A 19,226-nucleotide genomic window follows, 5' to 3' on the forward strand; every position below is an offset into this window, starting at 1 on the left:
ATTTTCCATATTATATACTATTTTGAAAAGGATTTGGCAATGGCCAAATTGAATCAAAAGGGAAATGCCTTGGAACTTGTACATGAACAATTAAAAATCAATGCACTCTTACATTTTTGAATAACTTTCAATTAATTACAAATAGCCTACAGGAAAGCGCTTTTTTTTAAGTCTGAAGTATAGTTTATTTTAAAAAAAGAATTTAAAAACTTCACACACGTGCATTTTTAAAGTATTGATTTTTTTTTTAATAAGAAGAATTATATTGCTTTTCTAATCTACAAGCCAACTACGGCAACCAACAGATAAGCATCTGTAATTTGCATTTAGCCCAATACATCTGCATAATATTCTGAGTTGAAAAGATTTGAATGTACAAACCGGGACCAATCTCACAAAATGTTTGAGATTAAGGGGCCGCTTAAAAATCAGCCTACCCCTAAAAATGGACGTAAAAACGAAAGGAAAAATACTTCAACGTGAATTGATATTTTAACTTCGCAATGTTGAATTGTGAAACAAAAGCAAACTTACTATTGCGGCTATAATATTTATTTCTGCTTGATATTTCAAAAGCGATTATTAATTTCTGTTTCATATTTTAATATGAAACAGAAAGAAAGCTGTATAGATTATAAAACATCGACCACTTTATCGACACTCTTTTAAAAAAATTATTAACTTAAACTCGTTAAGCGTGAACTCATAAGCTTAAACTCAGCTAAGCGTGATTCATTTGAAAAATCATGCTTGAAGCTTTTAGAAATGATGTCATTTTTACCAATGCAAAGTTTGGATCAACCAAAATGAGAGCTGAAGGTTAATAACTTCTTTCTATTTTTAAAACCAGCAGTTTTGGAGTTATTCTATATTACTGCAATGCTATATTTGTTGCAATCATAACATTCTATGTGATTGAGAATGATGAGGTTAAGCATAAACTCATCATTCACAGCTGAGTTGGCGTGATTTATTTGAAAAATCATCATGCTTGGAACTTCTAGAAATGGTGTCACCTATGCAAAGTTTGGATCGGCCAAAATGAGAGTTGGAAGTTAATAGCTATTTTCTATTTTCAATATCAGCAATTTTGAAATCATTCCAAAGGAGTGAAATATTTGTGTCAGAATGTTTCTTTAACTATAGTGCTGTTGAAAAAGGAAATCCGCTTTTAACTTCCTACGCTTATTTTGGTAGATGCAAATTTATATGGTTAAAAACGACACAATTTCTAAAATCTTGAAGCATGATCTTTCACTTTTCCGTGATTGTCATAAATGACACAAGAAAAATTTTTCATTAAAGCGATATATTATTTGTAAACTGATTGATTGCTGGTGAAAAAATAAATTGTTTACATGAAGTAGTTATTTTGATCTATGTATATAAATACATTAATTTCACCGATTCTGCTTCATAGACATACTTTACCCATCATCTACACCCTTTGACGCACAATTTTAACTTCATACTTTTTCTTTATTTTATATTCATTTAAGTCAAATTATAATTAGCACTTTAATCATTTCTGGCTATGAGCATGAAACACTGGTGTCCGCTTTAAATTCAAAATCTTCGGAACACTTTCACACAATAATTTTGCAAATTTGCAATTATTTGCAGTTATTTAGATATAAGAGAAACAGTTATTCATCATTGAAAATTCATTTGTTTACAAAATTATTGATACATTTTTGAATATGAAGGAAAAACAAAATTTTTCAGACTACTTTTTTTTTGGAGTTTATACTTTATTACAAATATAATTCCGATAATCTAACAGATTTTTTCAGTAACTATTAGACTGTTTTTTATAATTAAAAAATACCAAAATATATTTTTGCCTGTAGTTAGATTTTCAGAAAAAATTATAAAAGGGACACCGGTGTCCAATCTGTGTCAAAGGATAAAACAAAGGAATTCCTGAAGGAATCTCAGATATCTAATAAATTTCCGTAAAAAGCGCACTAGGCCATACATAAAATTAAATCATCAATTATAAAAAATTAGTTTTAATATTTTTTTTAATTTTTCGAAATTAGTTTACTTTTTTTAATCCAAAAAATAATCATTGAATAATTTTTAATACCACAATTATTAAAACAATTATTGCATTGAAATTAATAGAAAATTATTGAAAATAAAATATTCCTCTGGAAAATTAAATTTCCTTAACTCTAAAAATATATATAATTTCCTCTAATGATTGTTATTTTTTCATGAGACATTTTAACAAAATACGAGTGTGTTTGAATAAATATGTTTTCAATCACTTTTTTTCAATATATGTAAAATATATAAGTCTGTTCTGATTAATCAAAGTGGACGTAAAGATCGTGGTTCATATTTTATTAGAAACTTTTAAAATGAAGTGCTCAATGATGTGCATTTTAAATGTATTGTATTTATCATAATCTATGTGTACATCTCTAAGATTCGATACTAATAGGAATTTGTTACAATAATCTCTATTTTATCTTGTATGGGAGCCTCACTCAACAATTACGACTGATTATTAGCTGTCTTAAAGATAGAAGTAAAAATTGCAGCTACCATATCTTGTAGTCCTAGTTGTAAAATCATTTTTTTCAAACTCTTTTTTAAATGTGGAAAATGATTATTAATAATTTTAAAGAAACAAACTCATTAAAATGGAGCAGAAAACAGCACAATATAAAACATTAAAAAAACCTTAATAACTTCACTAAATACTCAATTTAGAGAAAAAATATGCTTATTCGTCAATTTACAACTTATTCTGTACTAATCTACCTCAATGTATATTTTTAGAACCCTTTTTATAAATTAAATTTAAAAAAGTACCCGCATTAGTCAGAACCTTAAGGCGAAGAAAAAACAAAAACGCTTTCAAAATCTAAGAAATCACTGCTGAGGAAGATGAGGTTAAAAATATCAAACCTGTTTGATTGCCCGAGGAAACATGGAATAATTAGTAAGCAATTATTAGAATCACCGACATGTTTCATTTGACAATCAAACTAGTTTTCATGTTTTTCATTCCACCTTTCTTAGTAGTAATTCGACAGATTTCGATGGTGCTTTCTTCTTCACTTAAATACTACCGTCATGTGGGGCTACTTTGTGCAAATTCGAATTTGGCACTTTTCAAGTGCTGCTATTCAGTATTATCCTTTATTCACGTTAAAAATGTGTGGAATTTGAGGATAGAAGTCTCCTCTATTACTACAAGCATTTTTTCGAATTTTAAAACAATCTCAGAGTGTGTTTTGTTTATCCAATGTCAACAACTTCCCGAGACCGTCGAACGTCGAAAAGTGCGCGTAAAAACTTTAGCTGCGAAATGCAAAGACGTTGATAAAACAATTGTCGTAAGTGCAAATTTTTTTATTTATATATTAATAAACAATTATATCATGTTAGCGTTAAAAGATTTTAAAAATTAACAACAAATAAACGGAAAGTGAAAAAAAATGCACCGTGGGGCTACTTTGTGCAAAGTTTCATTCGTTTTTTTTTTTCGACAGAAAAATGGTCAGACGTTATAAAAAAATAACTGGAACGAGAAACTACCGTGATTACACTTTAGAAAAGCTGCAACAATGTTTGCAAGCAGTTGCTGGTGGTATGTCGATTGCAGAAGCTTCTCGGAAGTACAAATTCCACAGAAATACTATCTCTAATAAAATTCACAGGAAACGCGTGAAACGTGCTGGTAAACAATTATTTTTCTTCTACAAATATTTTTCTAATGAATTAATCAAACGATTTAACACATAAAAATATATTTTATAGGACATCAGGTGATTTTGACAGAAACTGAAGAGCAAGTTCTGTCATGTTCATTCAAGCATGTTATGTTCAAATTTATCAATATTATAAATGTTAATGAATATGTAATAATTATTATTTTTGAAATTTCATCTATTTCAATGTTCAAAAATATATATGGTTTCCTTTTGTTTAAATTCAAATGTTTTGAAATAAACATTCTTTTTAAGAAAAAATGTTTTTTTAACGCTGAAAATTATTTTCGAACTATTATCTTTACATATCTTGATGTTTTTGTTATTAAAAATGTCAACAATTAACTTTTTTAACAATTTTATATCAATATTTTGCTAAAAACATGATTATTAAACTGAATTCCTATTGCTGCACAAAGTAGCCCCACTTGGTGGCTACTTTGTGCAAGGTATGTTTTGACTCATTATTTGTAAATATTACATACAAATAAGCCAATATTGATCAAATTCACTCGTCTGAGTCCAGTTATGAATATAATATCGATAAATTCTCTCCTGTAAAAGTACTAATGAAAATTGTCAATGCTATATTCTACAATCTGTAAATAATATAAAATATTTAGGACTATATATCGATTCCAATTTGAAATGGAAAACACATATTAACAATAAAGAATAAAATTCATTTTAATTTTGTAAAAGCACTCTACTACTCCTGGTTTTATTCTTTAATTAATTATGGCGCAATAATATATGGCGGCGAATATAAAACTAATTTATTTCCTTTAATCTCAGTTCAGAATAAATGCTTCAAGATTCTCTAAATATAAATAATTCAAGTATAACTACTACCAATATATATACAAGAATTAACCTATTACCATTTCGCCGTAAATTATTTTTTCGTATTTTACTTTATTTACACAACATTAAATTAATATGCAAATTAAAAACTATTGTGTCTGAAAGGAGACCAACTGAAATATATGAGATTCCCCACTTTATAAAAGAAATTTCACGAAAACAGTTTTTTTTACTAAGCACCTAAATTATATAATAAATTACCATTCCAGTTGCAAAACATCCAAATATATTCTTCTTTTAAGCGTGCTTTATTTCAATTTATGATGAACATTGACGATATAGATCTCTATTTTTCACTTCAAAGGAAGCATTTGATTTTTCATACCAGTCTTGTGCCAATCCAAATGAGTTTCCTATATTACCTTTGTTATTTTTTTTTATATAGTTTCATGTATTTTTTTTCTATTATTACAGTGTTCAACAATATATGATGTCTTATGATGAGCAAAATAATTTATGACTGTAATATCCCCCCCCCCTTTTTTTTTCCTTTTTTTTAAATTTCTAATTTAAATTTATTGTATTACTTTTCTTTGTCGCCTGGAAAAGATTTTCCTCTTGACGACGAATATATATTCTTTGTATTTATGTGTTTGTTTTTGTTCCCAATAAAGTTGTATTAGTTTGTTTAAAAAAAAAATTTACTAAAGTTTGAATTAACATAGTTTTTTTACATGTCAAAGTTCAAAAACTGCGAAATCCCACACAAAGTAGCCCCACATGACGGTACCTCTTCTATATTTATTTTTAAGACTATTTCTCTCAAAGATTCTAAAAATATATATTAAAGGAATCAACAAACGTAAAATTACTTCCTATAACCACAAAATCTCTTGATAAATCAAACTGGTGAGTAACATTTCGTCGGTGAATTTTTGAATCTCAACAACACATCTCGAAATACGTATTTACGAAAATGGACACAGTTCGAAACGTGTGTTTACGAAAGTGGTCACAGCTCGAAATGGGTATTTACAAAAATGGACTCAGGAAAAAATACGCCTTTTCAGTTTTCCATCCAAATTTAACAACTAAACAGGGAATTAGGCTCTTACTTTTCCTTACTTATTTAAACTCTAAGAATAATCAATACGGGGGCAAATTCCCGAACTTCGGGGTTGTGGTAGCTAGGTATATTACAGATGTAAATTTCCAGACGACGATTTCGTATTCAAATTTCTTAACTTAATTTTTAAAACTCTACGAACCTTAAAAATCTAAATTCTTACAGCGTCAATTTATTATCACTGTTATAGTTTTATAGCACACGTGGCAACTTTGTAAATCTGTTAGCATTTTCAAGTCTTTTCAAAAAAGACTAATTTAATTAAATGTGCCAAGTGATTTATACAAATGTACACACACACAAGACTACAGTACGAATTAATTGGGATTCATAAGTTTATTATTTTAAAAAAAAATACTCATAAAAGAAGTTTCAAAAACGGAAGTTCGTAAACATTCTTTTCTAGCTGATTTAAAAAACCCTGGCAATTAGATGAGGTTCCTTTGTTAGAATTTCATATTAAAAGATTTTACAAACATTTTCTTTCTTTTTTTGAAATAATGCAGAATTAAACAACATAATTTTAAAGATTTGTGATTTTGCACTTGACGATTTCCTGAAATGTATTAACATAAGTTACGATAATTTTTTACATGCACTGAAATATTTCCAATTATCAATGAAATGTCTGTCCGTTTTGTATACCATTGTCCATAGGGTGTCCTAAATTAGACAAAAGGTTTTTAAAAATTTATAACAGAAAAATGGTCAACCTTAAAATAAAATAAAAATTGCAGCAGAATTCATGCGACAGAGCCTAGAAAATCTTTACAAAAAATTTACTTTAATTTCAAGAAATTTTCAGAAGATGGAGCTTAGAGTAACCATTCTTTAAATCAGATAAGGAAATTTAAGATCTTTAAATATCAAAATTTCATTAATGTGTAAAAATCACTATACAATATTTTCGAAATTCCCCCCAATCACAACTCATACTCAGAGATTGAAATTTTTATACATCAAAACGTAACTGTAACTGAAAAAATGATTTAAAAAATTTATTAAGAAAAAAGGATTTAACAACGTTACGCGTCAGAAAATCCTCTTTTTTTTTAATTTTGAACCGTTTTCTTAGTTTAAATTCTTGAAAACTGTGAGTCCAGTGTTTAGGACACCCTTTGTGTGTACATTTTTCCTTCTCATTATACTTTTCCATTTATTAAATTGTCTATGTTTTTCTTTTAATGCACCTTCGTGTTTGTAATAAAGATGTTTTGCACTGCAGCTCAGTCATTTTTCCTTCTCTTACATTTTCTTAGTATCTTATTAGGTACTATAAAATTAACGGGAGAATAATATTTACATATTAGACACTACAGTGCTGTAGTACTAGGACCAATTTTCCAAACCTTAACGCAGTAAAAAAGTATAGGGACCGAAACAAATTTTATTTTCATGATATTTGGAGGAAGGTTCAGGAAATTATCATATCAATAAAATATTTTTTTAAATAAATTAATTACATGGTATTTCTTTTCGCCATATTTGCAGGAAGATTCGGACATTTATTATATCAATAAATGCTTTTTGAAAAGAAAAAAAAGAAAAAAAATTAATTACATGATAGTTGCCTTTCGCTATAATAACTGGAAGATTTATGCACGCATCATATCAAAAAACGTTTTTTTTCTTTTTAAAAAAATAATAAATTCATTACATGGTATTTACCTTTCGCCAAATTCGGTGGAACATTCAGACATTTAGTAAATCAATAATTGCTTTTTTTTTTTAAGTAAATTCATCACGAGCTGGTTTCTTTTTGTTATATTTGCTGACTAAAAAAAAGCAAAATTAAAAAAAAAATTTAAAAAAATAAAAATAAATAACTAAATAAATATATANTATATATATATTACGAAAGCGTAGCAGTCAGTAGTGTAAAATATGCTTGAGCAATTTGAGTCATTGAAAACTAACGCCTTACTGAACTTACATCACTAGCATAATAACTTGAAGAGATCATCTCCACATTGGTCGTCAGCATTTTAAGTTATAAATATTGAATTCATTTCAAAACACATTTCTTCCAAGCATTACTGGTGACCAAAAAAACATAAAATTAAAAAAAAAATTAAAACGATTTGTTATAGAAGAGACTTTTACAAGGTGCAATTAAAATATTGCATTCATTAATATCTCAATAAATTTGCAATATTTTTATGCCACTTTGCATACAAAGTACTCTTGAGTGCATTTAATTCACACAAAAATAATTAGTTTTCTCCTATCTACGCATATAATAAAATATTAAAAATAAAAAATTCTATTTTTAATTTTTTTTAACTGACTCCTTAAAACAATTAGTTTGTTCCCCTAATGGCGAAGCATTCTAAACTTGCCGCATTCTTAAAAAAAAAAAAAATTTTTTTTAAATATATAAATCCAAAAAACATTCTAATTTTTTTCTATTTTTAACCGAAAACTTATTCTAATAACTATTCATTATTCAATATTCAACGGACCACGATGAGACACACTAACTTTTTCAAACCAATATATAATAAATATAAAATTACTTTAAAAAGAATTTTAAAAAAAACTTTTTTACGTAATCTTGAAATTTTTCATTTGCTGTTTTCTTTTGTCAGAATAATTTTTATCATTATTTACTAGCATTCTAATTTCTCGAAAATATGCAACAAAAATAGTCAACTTTCACCTTTGCAAGTACTAACTTTGTTTCTTTTCTATTATAACCCTAACAATTCCACAACTATTAATCTCTTTCGCCAAAAGATAAAATAACAATTCATTCATTATCTTCGTACTTCGCATTCATGAACTCTTCTGTTTTCCTTCCAAGGTCACCGAAATAAATATACCGTCTGAAAATCAGTCGAACGAATTCTTCCGTGAAATTTCAAAATGGAAGACAATAAGCCAAAATGTATTTTATTCAAAATAGTTACATCCGTATTAGGTATTTTATCAGGCGCTTCTATTTTAATTACATTTTTAGCGTATAAAAATTATCATGCTGCTGTTTGGGGGCTTTTATCAGGTGAGAACCTTTATAAAGAAAAGTTATTTTATTATTTTAAGCTTTCTTTGCTAAGAGGAAGTAATGAAAATTTTGTTATTTAACTTTGTATAATTTTGAATTTGGCTGATTTTAAGGACAATTACCTGATTTATGAATGAAAATAGTAATCAAGTTTTATGAAAGCATAAAAGAACAAAAAATTACAATGCTTTTATTAATGTTATCAGCTCATCTGACAATTCTGAACTATTTGCGCATGCGCGTTACTAAAATTATTGACTTTAAATAGAAGTGTAAACAAAAGCGTTAATAATGCTTTAAATGTGAAATTGTGATTGTTTTCCTGTATAATATCGAAAATGGTAATGTACATGAACATGTAGAAATTTTTAATCAATATAATTAATCAAAAAGTTATTTTCCTGCAATTATGAAAGAATAACATACTATTTGATAAAAAAAAATAATAATAAATAAAATAAAATGAAAATAAAAGATTTGTATTGCGAAAAATGGTCAAAAATATATTCTAGAAAAAGATTTTTTTCGTTCATAAACATGAATTTTGACTTTTAATTAAAAAGAGTAAACAAAAGACGATAAAGGATAATTTTTATCAGTTTTAGTTCCCGATGTATCATCATGCATGATACAGTAATATTTTACGCCCCTTTGTACTCAAAAAGTTCTTAAAATATACAATGATTCAAAAAAAAAAATTATTCAATGTTTAAACAAATAAGGTATAGTTTTTTTCTTTTAAACGTCAGTTTCGTCAAATTAGTTTACGAGCCCGTATTTAGTTTGTTTTTTGAATAAATTATTTAAGAATTTACAGTTCTGATACAAATAAACTGAATATTATCCATGAATGTTCAAAGGCTTTGGAAGAAATAGCCAACAAAATCAAATAGTTAACTAAATCTAGAGAAATTTTATCGAAACTACATTGAAGTATAGCAAACACTATGGCAACATTCAGATATTGAACTGATCATGAGTTGATGGGCATTATAGTTCAAAAATAATGAAGTAGTAGCATTTTATTTACGTCGCACTAAAGCTCGTAATGAGCTATTGGTGACGGTCTGGGAAACATCCCTAAGGATAATCCGAAATGTCATCACAATTTTGATCTTCAGCGGAAGGGATGGTTCCCCCGATTTGCTATCCTACGCGTGACGTCGAGCACTTTAGTGTAGAATAGTTTTGTAAGGACCGATACCGCGCACCCTAGGTCCCTTCGTAGGCTGTTACCCTTCCACTCACTGATCTTAACCAACGACCTTGACTTCGGTGATCTACCGGGAACCGCATCTTACGATCCACTGTTGAACGTAAAATATTTCTAGTTTTATACAGTAAAGATAACAATTTCCTTCTCATCGAATAGCTTTCTCAAAATTATTTATAGTATAAAACATCGCTTTTTAATAAAACAAATAATATCATGAGTATCAATTTATTCTGCAATAATAGTCTGTTAGCTATGAATCAGATAATAGAAATAATCAAAAGTCAATATATTTCTTACTAACATGAAAACAAATCTTAACTAAACTTGTTTAGTGAATACTTTTGCATTCTTTTCTACATTTGGAAACATCAATCATAAGTAGTTACATGGATGGGGTTTTCGATATAAATGTAAACAACAACACTCTCGAGCTCCTGACCTGCTCTACTTCCGGTTAGAAAGTATATAGCTGCTTACTACAGCTTATTCTGCGATTTTCAATCCCATAATTTTGTTATTAAATTATATGAGCTCAAATCTACTGTATTTCATCAGGGCTAAAGAGAATAGAATGGCTGGTTCACTCCTTTGAAGAAACTCTCTCCGCCAAACCTCCGATTTTCTCCAGTGACGTCACTGTGGCACTTTTACTTCAAGAACGGAGAGTTCGGTCTAACTAGCTCTAACTAATATTGGAGCATTCCTTTTTGTGACATATTCCAAGGCATTTGTTGTCTTATAAAATGATTTTCCTCACTTTATTGTAGTGAATTTACAAAAATTTAAAACTGTTAATGAAATGCCAGTTTGCGCAATTGCAACTTGCAAAAATTCTGATAGAAACACAAAAGGAAAAATATAATTTTCCACGTGTTCCCTAAAGTAAATGAACAAGTATATAAAGAATGGATTCAACGAATTGCAAACGAAATGACACATATAATATAAAACAGCAATACGTTTATTCTATCGTTAAGAACTTTTATAAAAATTCACCATCTAAATAGAAACCAACTCGTTACTTCAAAAAGAAAGACAGGCGAAAAAATTAAAAATGGATAAAGTCAAAGAAAATTAAAGCGCAAATAAAAAGTATAAATAAAATATATAGTTCATTGTTAAAATTATCCTAATTTCATAACATATTTTTTAATATAGTAATTCTAAATATTTATGATTTTTTTAAATTATATTATCTTAAAATTAAATATCTATAAATTATATTATCTTAAATTTAAATATCTATAAGCAATTGTAAAATTTCAAATATTATTATGAACCTAAATTATTATTTTGTTTCTGTAATTAGTGTTTAAGGTTGAAGTTTCCTAATGATTAAGTATGAACAAATTGCTATTAACGGCATATTTTAAAATCAGGATTCTAAACTTAACCCAACTTATAGTTATCAAAGATTATGTAGATAAAAAAGTGTCGATATATGCTTTTCTTAATAATTAAAGTTAAAACTGAACTTTTTAAAATAAAGTATTTATAGTGTCATTTTCGCCAACTAGTAAAATATTTTTATAAGTTTAAAATAGTATTTTTTTAATATAATGGCCAATAAAGTTTTTTTGAACTATGTTTATGAACGGAAATAATGTGTTAATTATGTAAAGTTTGAAATCTAATAACCAGAAAAAGTCTAACTTATTTTTACAGAGAGAAAAATGCAAGTTATAATATCTTTGCTAGCGATCTCCGAGATCTGTGTATACAGTGACGTCATGAGGAGGGAAATCGTAGCTTCAGCTCTAAGAGCGGAATGAACTAGCCCTTCTATTTTCTTTAGCCCTGGTATTTCATGAGATATTAATGATATTAAGTAATTCTGGTGAGTTTGAAGTGAAAATTCGCTTTAGTTACTTAGACATGCATTATTAAAAAAGGTGTTAGATTTAGAAAGAACTCGCTTTTTTTCTGATTTTGCCTCTTTTTACTTTCATTACTGTTTGTTCTTGGTGTACCATCATACGTTAGCATATTATTCTAGCTGCGAGATTAAGTTCATTCCACAAATTATCATTCAGGTTTAAATTTCGAAACAAGGTAAGGAGTGTTTTCTTTTTTCTAATGAAAATTCTATGTTTTGAAATGACGGGTCTTCAAATGACGATTTTTCTTTTAAACACAAATAATAAATCAGGTAAGAAGAAATACACATATACAAGAAATTCTACTCAAGAGAGTCTCAAAGGATCATGTTGTGAGCTTCAAAACACACCAAAAACAGTAACCCCAAGAGCTTGCAGCGCTCCCTTCTGTAGGAAACACCATTCATTTAGTAGACCTTTGAGGGAATTTAAGCTTTTTTTTTAAGTGCAGCGAAGTGCAAATACAGCTGTCGTATCTTAAAAGCTCGGGGCCATAAAATACAATCGTAATTTCGAATAATCTGAATGCTTTTGTTTAATACCCCATAAAAAGTTCCTAATGCAGCGGAAAAAATCTTGTACTCCTCATTTCAAAACATGTTGTCTGGGAACCGTGTCTTACGATCAGTGGGACTCCAACTGGTCACTGTGGTACTCCAAGAATGATGTAGAAAAATGGCAGTTGGCCCCTCTGTAAGTTTCACAACGAAAGTTCTCATGCTGTTTGCAAATGTTTTGGGGCCGGGATAGTCTGGCTAGTAGGATGTTGGGTCCATGTCCGAGAGGTCGTGAGTTCGATCACCGTCACCCTAAGACTCACGTGTACAAAATGGTGACTGATGCACGCTGAATATGTCGGAGTCGCAAAGTCCTCCAAGCTCCCGTAACAAATTAATATCTCTGGGGGTACTGGATCAGAGATTGATTGTGCTTTGGCTCAGGTCAAGATTACGATCTGCGGATGGATGGATGGTGAGTGAATATGCCCGTCCTGTAAAACGGGATGTGACGTATGTATGTTGTCTCCGGATCATCCGCAGGGATGTTTCCCAGACCGTCGCCAATAGCCTATTGTGCAACTTGTGCAGCTCTAGTGTGACGTAAATGAAAGTACTGTATCGTACCGTACAAATGTTTTGGGATAATAAACCCCAATTGCCAGTTTAGGCAGTTTTTAGTGCGTAAGTTTTGAAGAAAAATATACTTTTGTATCGAAATTAAAACTGAGAATAAAATAAAAAGTACAAAGAAAAGTTTCTAACATTGTGGAGAAGACAATTTGAACCGTCCGTCCCCCAAAGAGGACGTTATACCAAAGAACATCACATTATATATTCTTTGGTTGTATGTACTACTGGAGACACTGATATACCACGAGGAAATTCTGTTTCACCTGCATTTGTAATTTAAAGTATGGAAAAATATGTTCAGGTAAACCCCGAAGTTTCAAAGTTGAATTTTTTCTTATAAATATCAAAATACAAACAATACAGGATTATTTCTTACTGCCTACGGTAGGATTGCTTCCCTACTGCCTAATCCTGCCATGATTTATCTGCATTTAGGTGATTGAAGCTACATTGAAGCTCCACTTGAAGCTACATTTCAACTCAATCAGTTCTGATGAAGAAAGAATCGAAAGAAAAAATTCACATTTTTAGAAAATCCCTGTACTTGCAAAAAAGACAGTGTTCACTTTATCAACAAAACAAAAAGTAGATGAATCCAGCATTTTTTCTGAATGTCCAATTTATCATTATACACTTGTAGTGTGTTTACCACTACAAAAATACAATTCCAATTCACTAGTATATAAGACATGTTAACTCGATTCTATGTTGGGGTACCTTCTCATAAACGAAGGTTGACCTCTTTTAGAAAATAAACTTTTAAGTCTTTTGGGGCTGTTATTATTTATAGATAGTTATTATATAACCGGGAATTCTTATTTTCTTAGGAAACTGTTTTTCCTTTCGGTCTAGTTTACGAGAAAGCTTCGGTCCTTACTACAATGTGTGACCGAATATACTCCATTCGTTTGTCTTATTTTATGAGATAAAGAAAAAACTTCATTTCCAAGGAAAGTGTCCTTTTTTATTGAAGATTTTTCGAGAACTGCATAATCATACTTAAGGACATGTTCTCCTTTTCTTTTTTTCATTATTTTTGCAAATGATTATCTACTCAAACTACGTGAATCTAACAATTTAACGAGTGCCAAGTAAAAATAAAATTTATAAAAATAATAAATAGTAATAAACAAATATTTTTCAATTGTTTTCAAGATTAATTTTGCTCATTTTACCCTCTTTCCCCTGACGAAGGCAACATTTTGCAGAAACCGACTTAAGAGAAAGTTTTTAATAAAAAAAATTATCTGGTGGGCAAAACTATCCCGATTACATTCATAACTTTTCCCACCAATTGCTTTGAATTTTGACTGGAAAAGAAGACAGTGAAACTATATTTTATCCTGTCGTCTTCCAAGTTCAGATATTATTTTCCTTTTTTCAATTAACGATTTTTTTTTGCTACGAGTTTAAAACTGTGAAAAGTAATCCCAGTTGACGGTCCAACAAAATTTAGAAACATAATGACAGAATGCTTCAATGACATTTGACATTTTAATATACTAATTTAATTATCAAAAAAATTAAAAAGATTTCCTGTATTTTTATACCTCTTAAATAAAAATTGACATCCAGTTTTGTGAACACTATAAAAAAAAATTGAAAATTACATTTTTTCCTTTTTTTTAGCTATTTTTGCAGCAATGAATGCGAGACTTCATATAAGTTACAGAAGAAATACTTTACATCGAAATCAAACACCTGAGTCACTAAAAAATGTAACAATTTTCGGCGGAATTACAACTATTGTAGCTATTGTAGCAGCAATTACTTATTTCTCTTTAGTAGCAGTTTTTAAAGAAGGTAAGTGATACATCCTTTCTTCATGCATCTTATTTGCAGATGCATACTAACTTTAGTTGAATCACTGTACACGAGGTGTTCCGTAAAGACTACCCTTAATACTGATTATAGAATTTTTGCTAAAAATAAAGCTCACAAATTATGCACAATAGGGTTCAAATTAAGCGTATCAATACTGAAAAATGTGGAACTGAAAACATGATCAACTGATTACCAGTAGAAACAGACAAAGACGATTATTAGAGATTCTCCGAATTTCATTAGCCAATTAAACTGGTTTGGATGTTTTTCTTCCAGTCTTCCTCACTAGAGATTCCGAAGATTTTGAGAATGTTTTTATTTCTTCTTTGCTTAAGCATTAATTTGCGGCTCTTAATGTGTTTTTTTTACATGATTTTTATAAGGAATCTGAAAATATAAATTAAAGGTGGTGTGGTGATTATAGAACACCCTAAATCGATTTCATTTCAAAATATACATCCATTTTAAAGATTCATTTTAAAACATCTCTGAACAAAGAAAAATAATTATACGTGTTCTTACTTCATTTATTGCTATCTGTCAAAAAATAACAAATATTAAAAGCCAATTAGATTCCAATTAATCTAATTCAAAACGAACAACTGAAATACTGATCAGTAAATGCTGATTGTTAAATCACAAATGTGATCCTTGTATAATTCATATCTGCACTGGTATAAACGTTTCGTTTTCTTTGGGGTTTATATATATAATCCTTTTGGACAGGTGTATAAGTGAGAGACCATTTTTATTTGATTTATTTTTTTAAAAAAAAAGTCATTTCTGATCTTAAAATTCTATTTTAATTCGTATTGTTGATGTGTATTTCACTGCGTGTAAAAGCCGTATTTCAATGAAACCCACCACCAGGAAATATTTTTGCACAGTTCATAAAAATGTCCTTTGGATGAAAACACAATGGCTTGCTAAAATCTCCGTGTAGTATATGCATCTTTTTAAATGAGTGAAGACAAAAACAAATAATTTTCATTTTATTTATTATTGTTATCAAATTTAAATAATAGATTATTTTTCATTTATTATGTGTATACATGCTTTTAAACTTTAAAAAAATAATGAATAAAATAAATAAACCACAATGCTTGCATGTTCAAAAGTATCCAGTCACATTTTTTTCTTCTTTTTGATGTGGAAACTAAAGTCGATATGCTACAATAATAGTGTTTTATCCTCATATTTCTGTCATAAACATTCAATTTGCGTTAACTTAACTATCATGATGTGTTATAAAGGTAATAAAATTTTCGTTTACACTATCGGTTGGAACGTTAACTATAAATGAACTAGTTACTAAATAAATTATTCCAAGAAACTGAAGCGGTAAGATATTACCTAATTAAAAGTTTCATTCGCTTTCAAAATATATACAGTGTGTAACAAAATTATAAGATCACTGTGGTTTTTGTGACTTTTGATATAAGTAATATAAATTTTCCAAAATTAAAATAAATTCATGAAAATGAATGAAAAACAAAATACATGCACATATTTTTTGAGAGAAATTAAATATGAATATTCTGTCAACAATATCAAAATTTTTCATCTGAAATATCTATTACAAAATTTTAAGACCACAGGTTAAAATGAACTTTTTTACAAAATTAAAACGATGTTAATAATCCTATCCCAGCTCGCAATGACCTCAGTACTGACAAAAAAAACATTTTTAGTGATAGACGGATCATAGATTAGAATCCCATTGTCGTATGGCTAACGGTGGGAGGCTTTCCTCTTTATCAGTGGCGTAGCGAGGGGGGAGCAAGGGGGGGCATCATGCCCCGGGCGATACTCACAAAGGGGCGCCAAATGGTCAGCAAAACAAAAAAAATTGTTGGATAATTTTTATTTTTATTATAATTTATTTCTGCAAAAAATATATTAAATTTAGTGCCAGTGAAATATAATAAATGTTAATTCGTAAATAAAAAGGAACACTAATCAAACTGTAATAATATATTCATAATAGAAATGACACGTCTTTTCCACTGGCTGGCTGACTCGACCTGTATCTGTCAGCACTTCCTTATGGCATCTACGCTGTGTGGTTACATATATTATCTCCAAATATTTGCACTGTACAAAAATCGTTTGTATGTTTGTACAGTGTATAATACAGATTTCAATGGAATAGAACTCTTTATCGAAGAATGTGACTGTAAAATGTTACTCCTTTGTAGAAAAGAAATTGAACTTAAAACTCCATTAGAATTTCTTACTTTTATAATCCCGTATGGAGAAGATGTTTTTCCAAACCTGAGAGTGGCACTTCAAATACTCCTGACTATCTCAGTATCAATTGCTAACTGCGAATGGTCATTCAGCAAATTAAAATTAATTTTGACATATCTACGATCAACGGTGGGACAAGATCACCTAAGTGACCTGGCATTTTTAAGTGTGGAAAGAGAAAAATTTGAAATGATCAACTTTGATGATATTATTGATAAATTTGCTTCATCAAAAGCGGAAAATTTACACATAGTAATTAGTTTTATAATTGTATTATAATCATATTATTAAATATATGTATCTCCTTAGAGATAATAAATATTTACTTTTTTATTGTTTTAAAACTGCGTGTTTTTAAAATATTTCTTTATAAATATGTAAAATAAATAATAGGTATCTTATGAACTAATTCTAGATGATCATATACATTTCAAAGTCTAGTCTTGTTTTCTCAACTACATTTTTTGTCTCAAATTTAATGCCTAACTTGAGCCTATGACTTTATTTATTCTACTTTATTTATTTATTACTTTGCGAGTATATTTTACTTATAATATTAGATGGATTTCGAATGGGGGGGGGCGCTAAAAAGGTATTGTGCCCCGGGAGCGAGTTAAGCTCGCTACGGCACTGCTCTTTATGTAACGCAAATGCTGGTTAGTTCCATAGAAAAAGTCCTCCACTATGGCTAGTTTATCCCAATGATCAATTAATTCATTTCAAGGCTACGGAATTGAACATTAATAGTCATAAATCCAAAAATGGGTCGGCCGAATATCAAGAAATCAAAAATGCAAATGATATGTAGATGTTAGATCAGTTTTCGCCAAGGAATCCATGCATTTGCTATTGTTTTATATTATTGCCAAAACATCTTTTCTTAGCCTAACACATTCAAATTTGTTAGCTGAAAAAGAGAGCATGGGAAATAATAACGTCTTTTTAATAAAACATTTAGCAACCATGTAACAGTTTTCGAATTCGATGAAAATGTAATACGCAGTTGTAGAAAGAATCTCTAAAAATAGATTGATTCAGCACCCAAGCACTAGGTAATAAAAAACACTGTGTAATAAAAAGATTACATTTATGAATGAGTGTTATTCCCTGAGAAACGAATTAAATTAAAAAGAGTATACTCTCGATCTCTCAAAGTCTAAAAAAAATTCAAGATAGCGAGTTTTCGAGATAACAAGTTCAGAACTAAATATGTTCTAAAACATAGGAAAATATATTCGAAAATATTACTCTAAAAAGTAGAGTCATGGAAGCATAAGAATAACTACTGATAAATATATAAGTAATGATAGTTGACTATAAGTCTAAATACAGCAACGATTATTTTACTTCTTAAAAAAAGACGAAAATAATTATATACATATTTTTTTTTTCAATGGCGGGCACTTGGGATGTATTGTCCCATTGGCCTCTAATACCAGAACTGCTACTCTCTTCTCGCTACCCAGTGGGCACCTGTGGCGGAGTCAATACAGTGAACCCGCAACTATCGGCTCCGCAGTCAGGCACGCTAACCACTCGGCCACCTGGTCGGCAAAACATTTATATATTAAATGGGAAAAAATCGGTTTATGATTTAAAAAAAAGAAAATTTCATTTTCTATTTAAAAAAAAATTCGACATAACAAGGTTTTGAGAAGAAAGTCTTCGACATAAGAATTCAAATTAACATTAAGTGGATATATAACACCAAGTGGAAAAACAAGGTTTTTGAAATCGTATACTGTAATTTAATTTTTGAATGATAAAAAATATCCATATTTTTGAATAATACAATAGAGATGCACGGTATTGACCGAGCTCTAAATAATCAAGAATTAGTAAATATGGTGATTTACAAATACCTCGATTTTTTGCATACTTCAGAAATTGCAAGAAGCAACCTTTTTTGCAGGTTATAAACTGGACGGTTATATGCCAGCTGGAATCTTTGCAACTCTGACACTCAAGTTCACAATCGGGCTGATTTTTGCAGGAAAAACGTATGGAAATTATCTTAAGAATTATAATGCTTTATAGCTCCTAAAACATAAAGTTGTATAAAAGTCAAAATAAAATGTTTTAAGTAAATCAATCTTTTGTATTTCAATTTATATCAACAAACATTACAGAAAAGATACGATAATTTTTTTACCAGCCATGCATTTAAAGGAAAGAGGAATGCTTAGATAAATAAATAAATAAAAAGCTCCGAGGGTTTAAAGAAATTTTTTCCATGAAGTTCAAAAGAGTATTCGAAATTAAAATAGCAG

General features: G+C 29.2%; 1 protein-coding gene across 1 annotated transcript; it reads left to right on the plus strand.

Annotated features, from left to right (window-relative positions):
- The first annotated feature begins 8,409 nt into the window (after positions 1-8,409).
- On the plus strand, positions 8,410-19,048 carry LOC107440076 (uncharacterized). Its single transcript, XM_016052863.2, has 3 exons — positions 8,410-8,656; positions 14,512-14,685; positions 18,869-19,048. Exons 1-3 carry the CDS (start codon positions 8,521-8,523, stop codon positions 18,991-18,993), a joined length of 435 nt encoding a protein of 144 aa, XP_015908349.1. The 5' UTR covers positions 8,410-8,520; the 3' UTR covers positions 18,994-19,048.
- Positions 19,049-19,226: the final 178 nt, after the last annotated feature.

This window comes from Parasteatoda tepidariorum, chromosome X1, assembly GCF_043381705.1.
Source record: "Parasteatoda tepidariorum isolate YZ-2023 chromosome X1, CAS_Ptep_4.0, whole genome shotgun sequence".
Classification (NCBI taxonomy): domain Eukaryota; kingdom Metazoa; phylum Arthropoda; class Arachnida; order Araneae; family Theridiidae; genus Parasteatoda; species Parasteatoda tepidariorum.

Coding starts and splice junctions, on each gene's coding strand:
- LOC107440076 (XM_016052863.2), top strand. CDS start 8,521: ATGGAAGACAATAAGCCAAAATGTATTTTATTCAAAATAGTTACATCC. Junction 8,657..14,511: donor TGTTTGGGGGCTTTTATCAG/GTGAGAACCTTT, acceptor CCTTTTTTTTAG/CTATTTTTGCAGCAATGAAT. Junction 14,686..18,868: donor AGTAGCAGTTTTTAAAGAAG/GTAAGTGATACA, acceptor CCTTTTTTGCAG/GTTATAAACTGGACGGTTAT.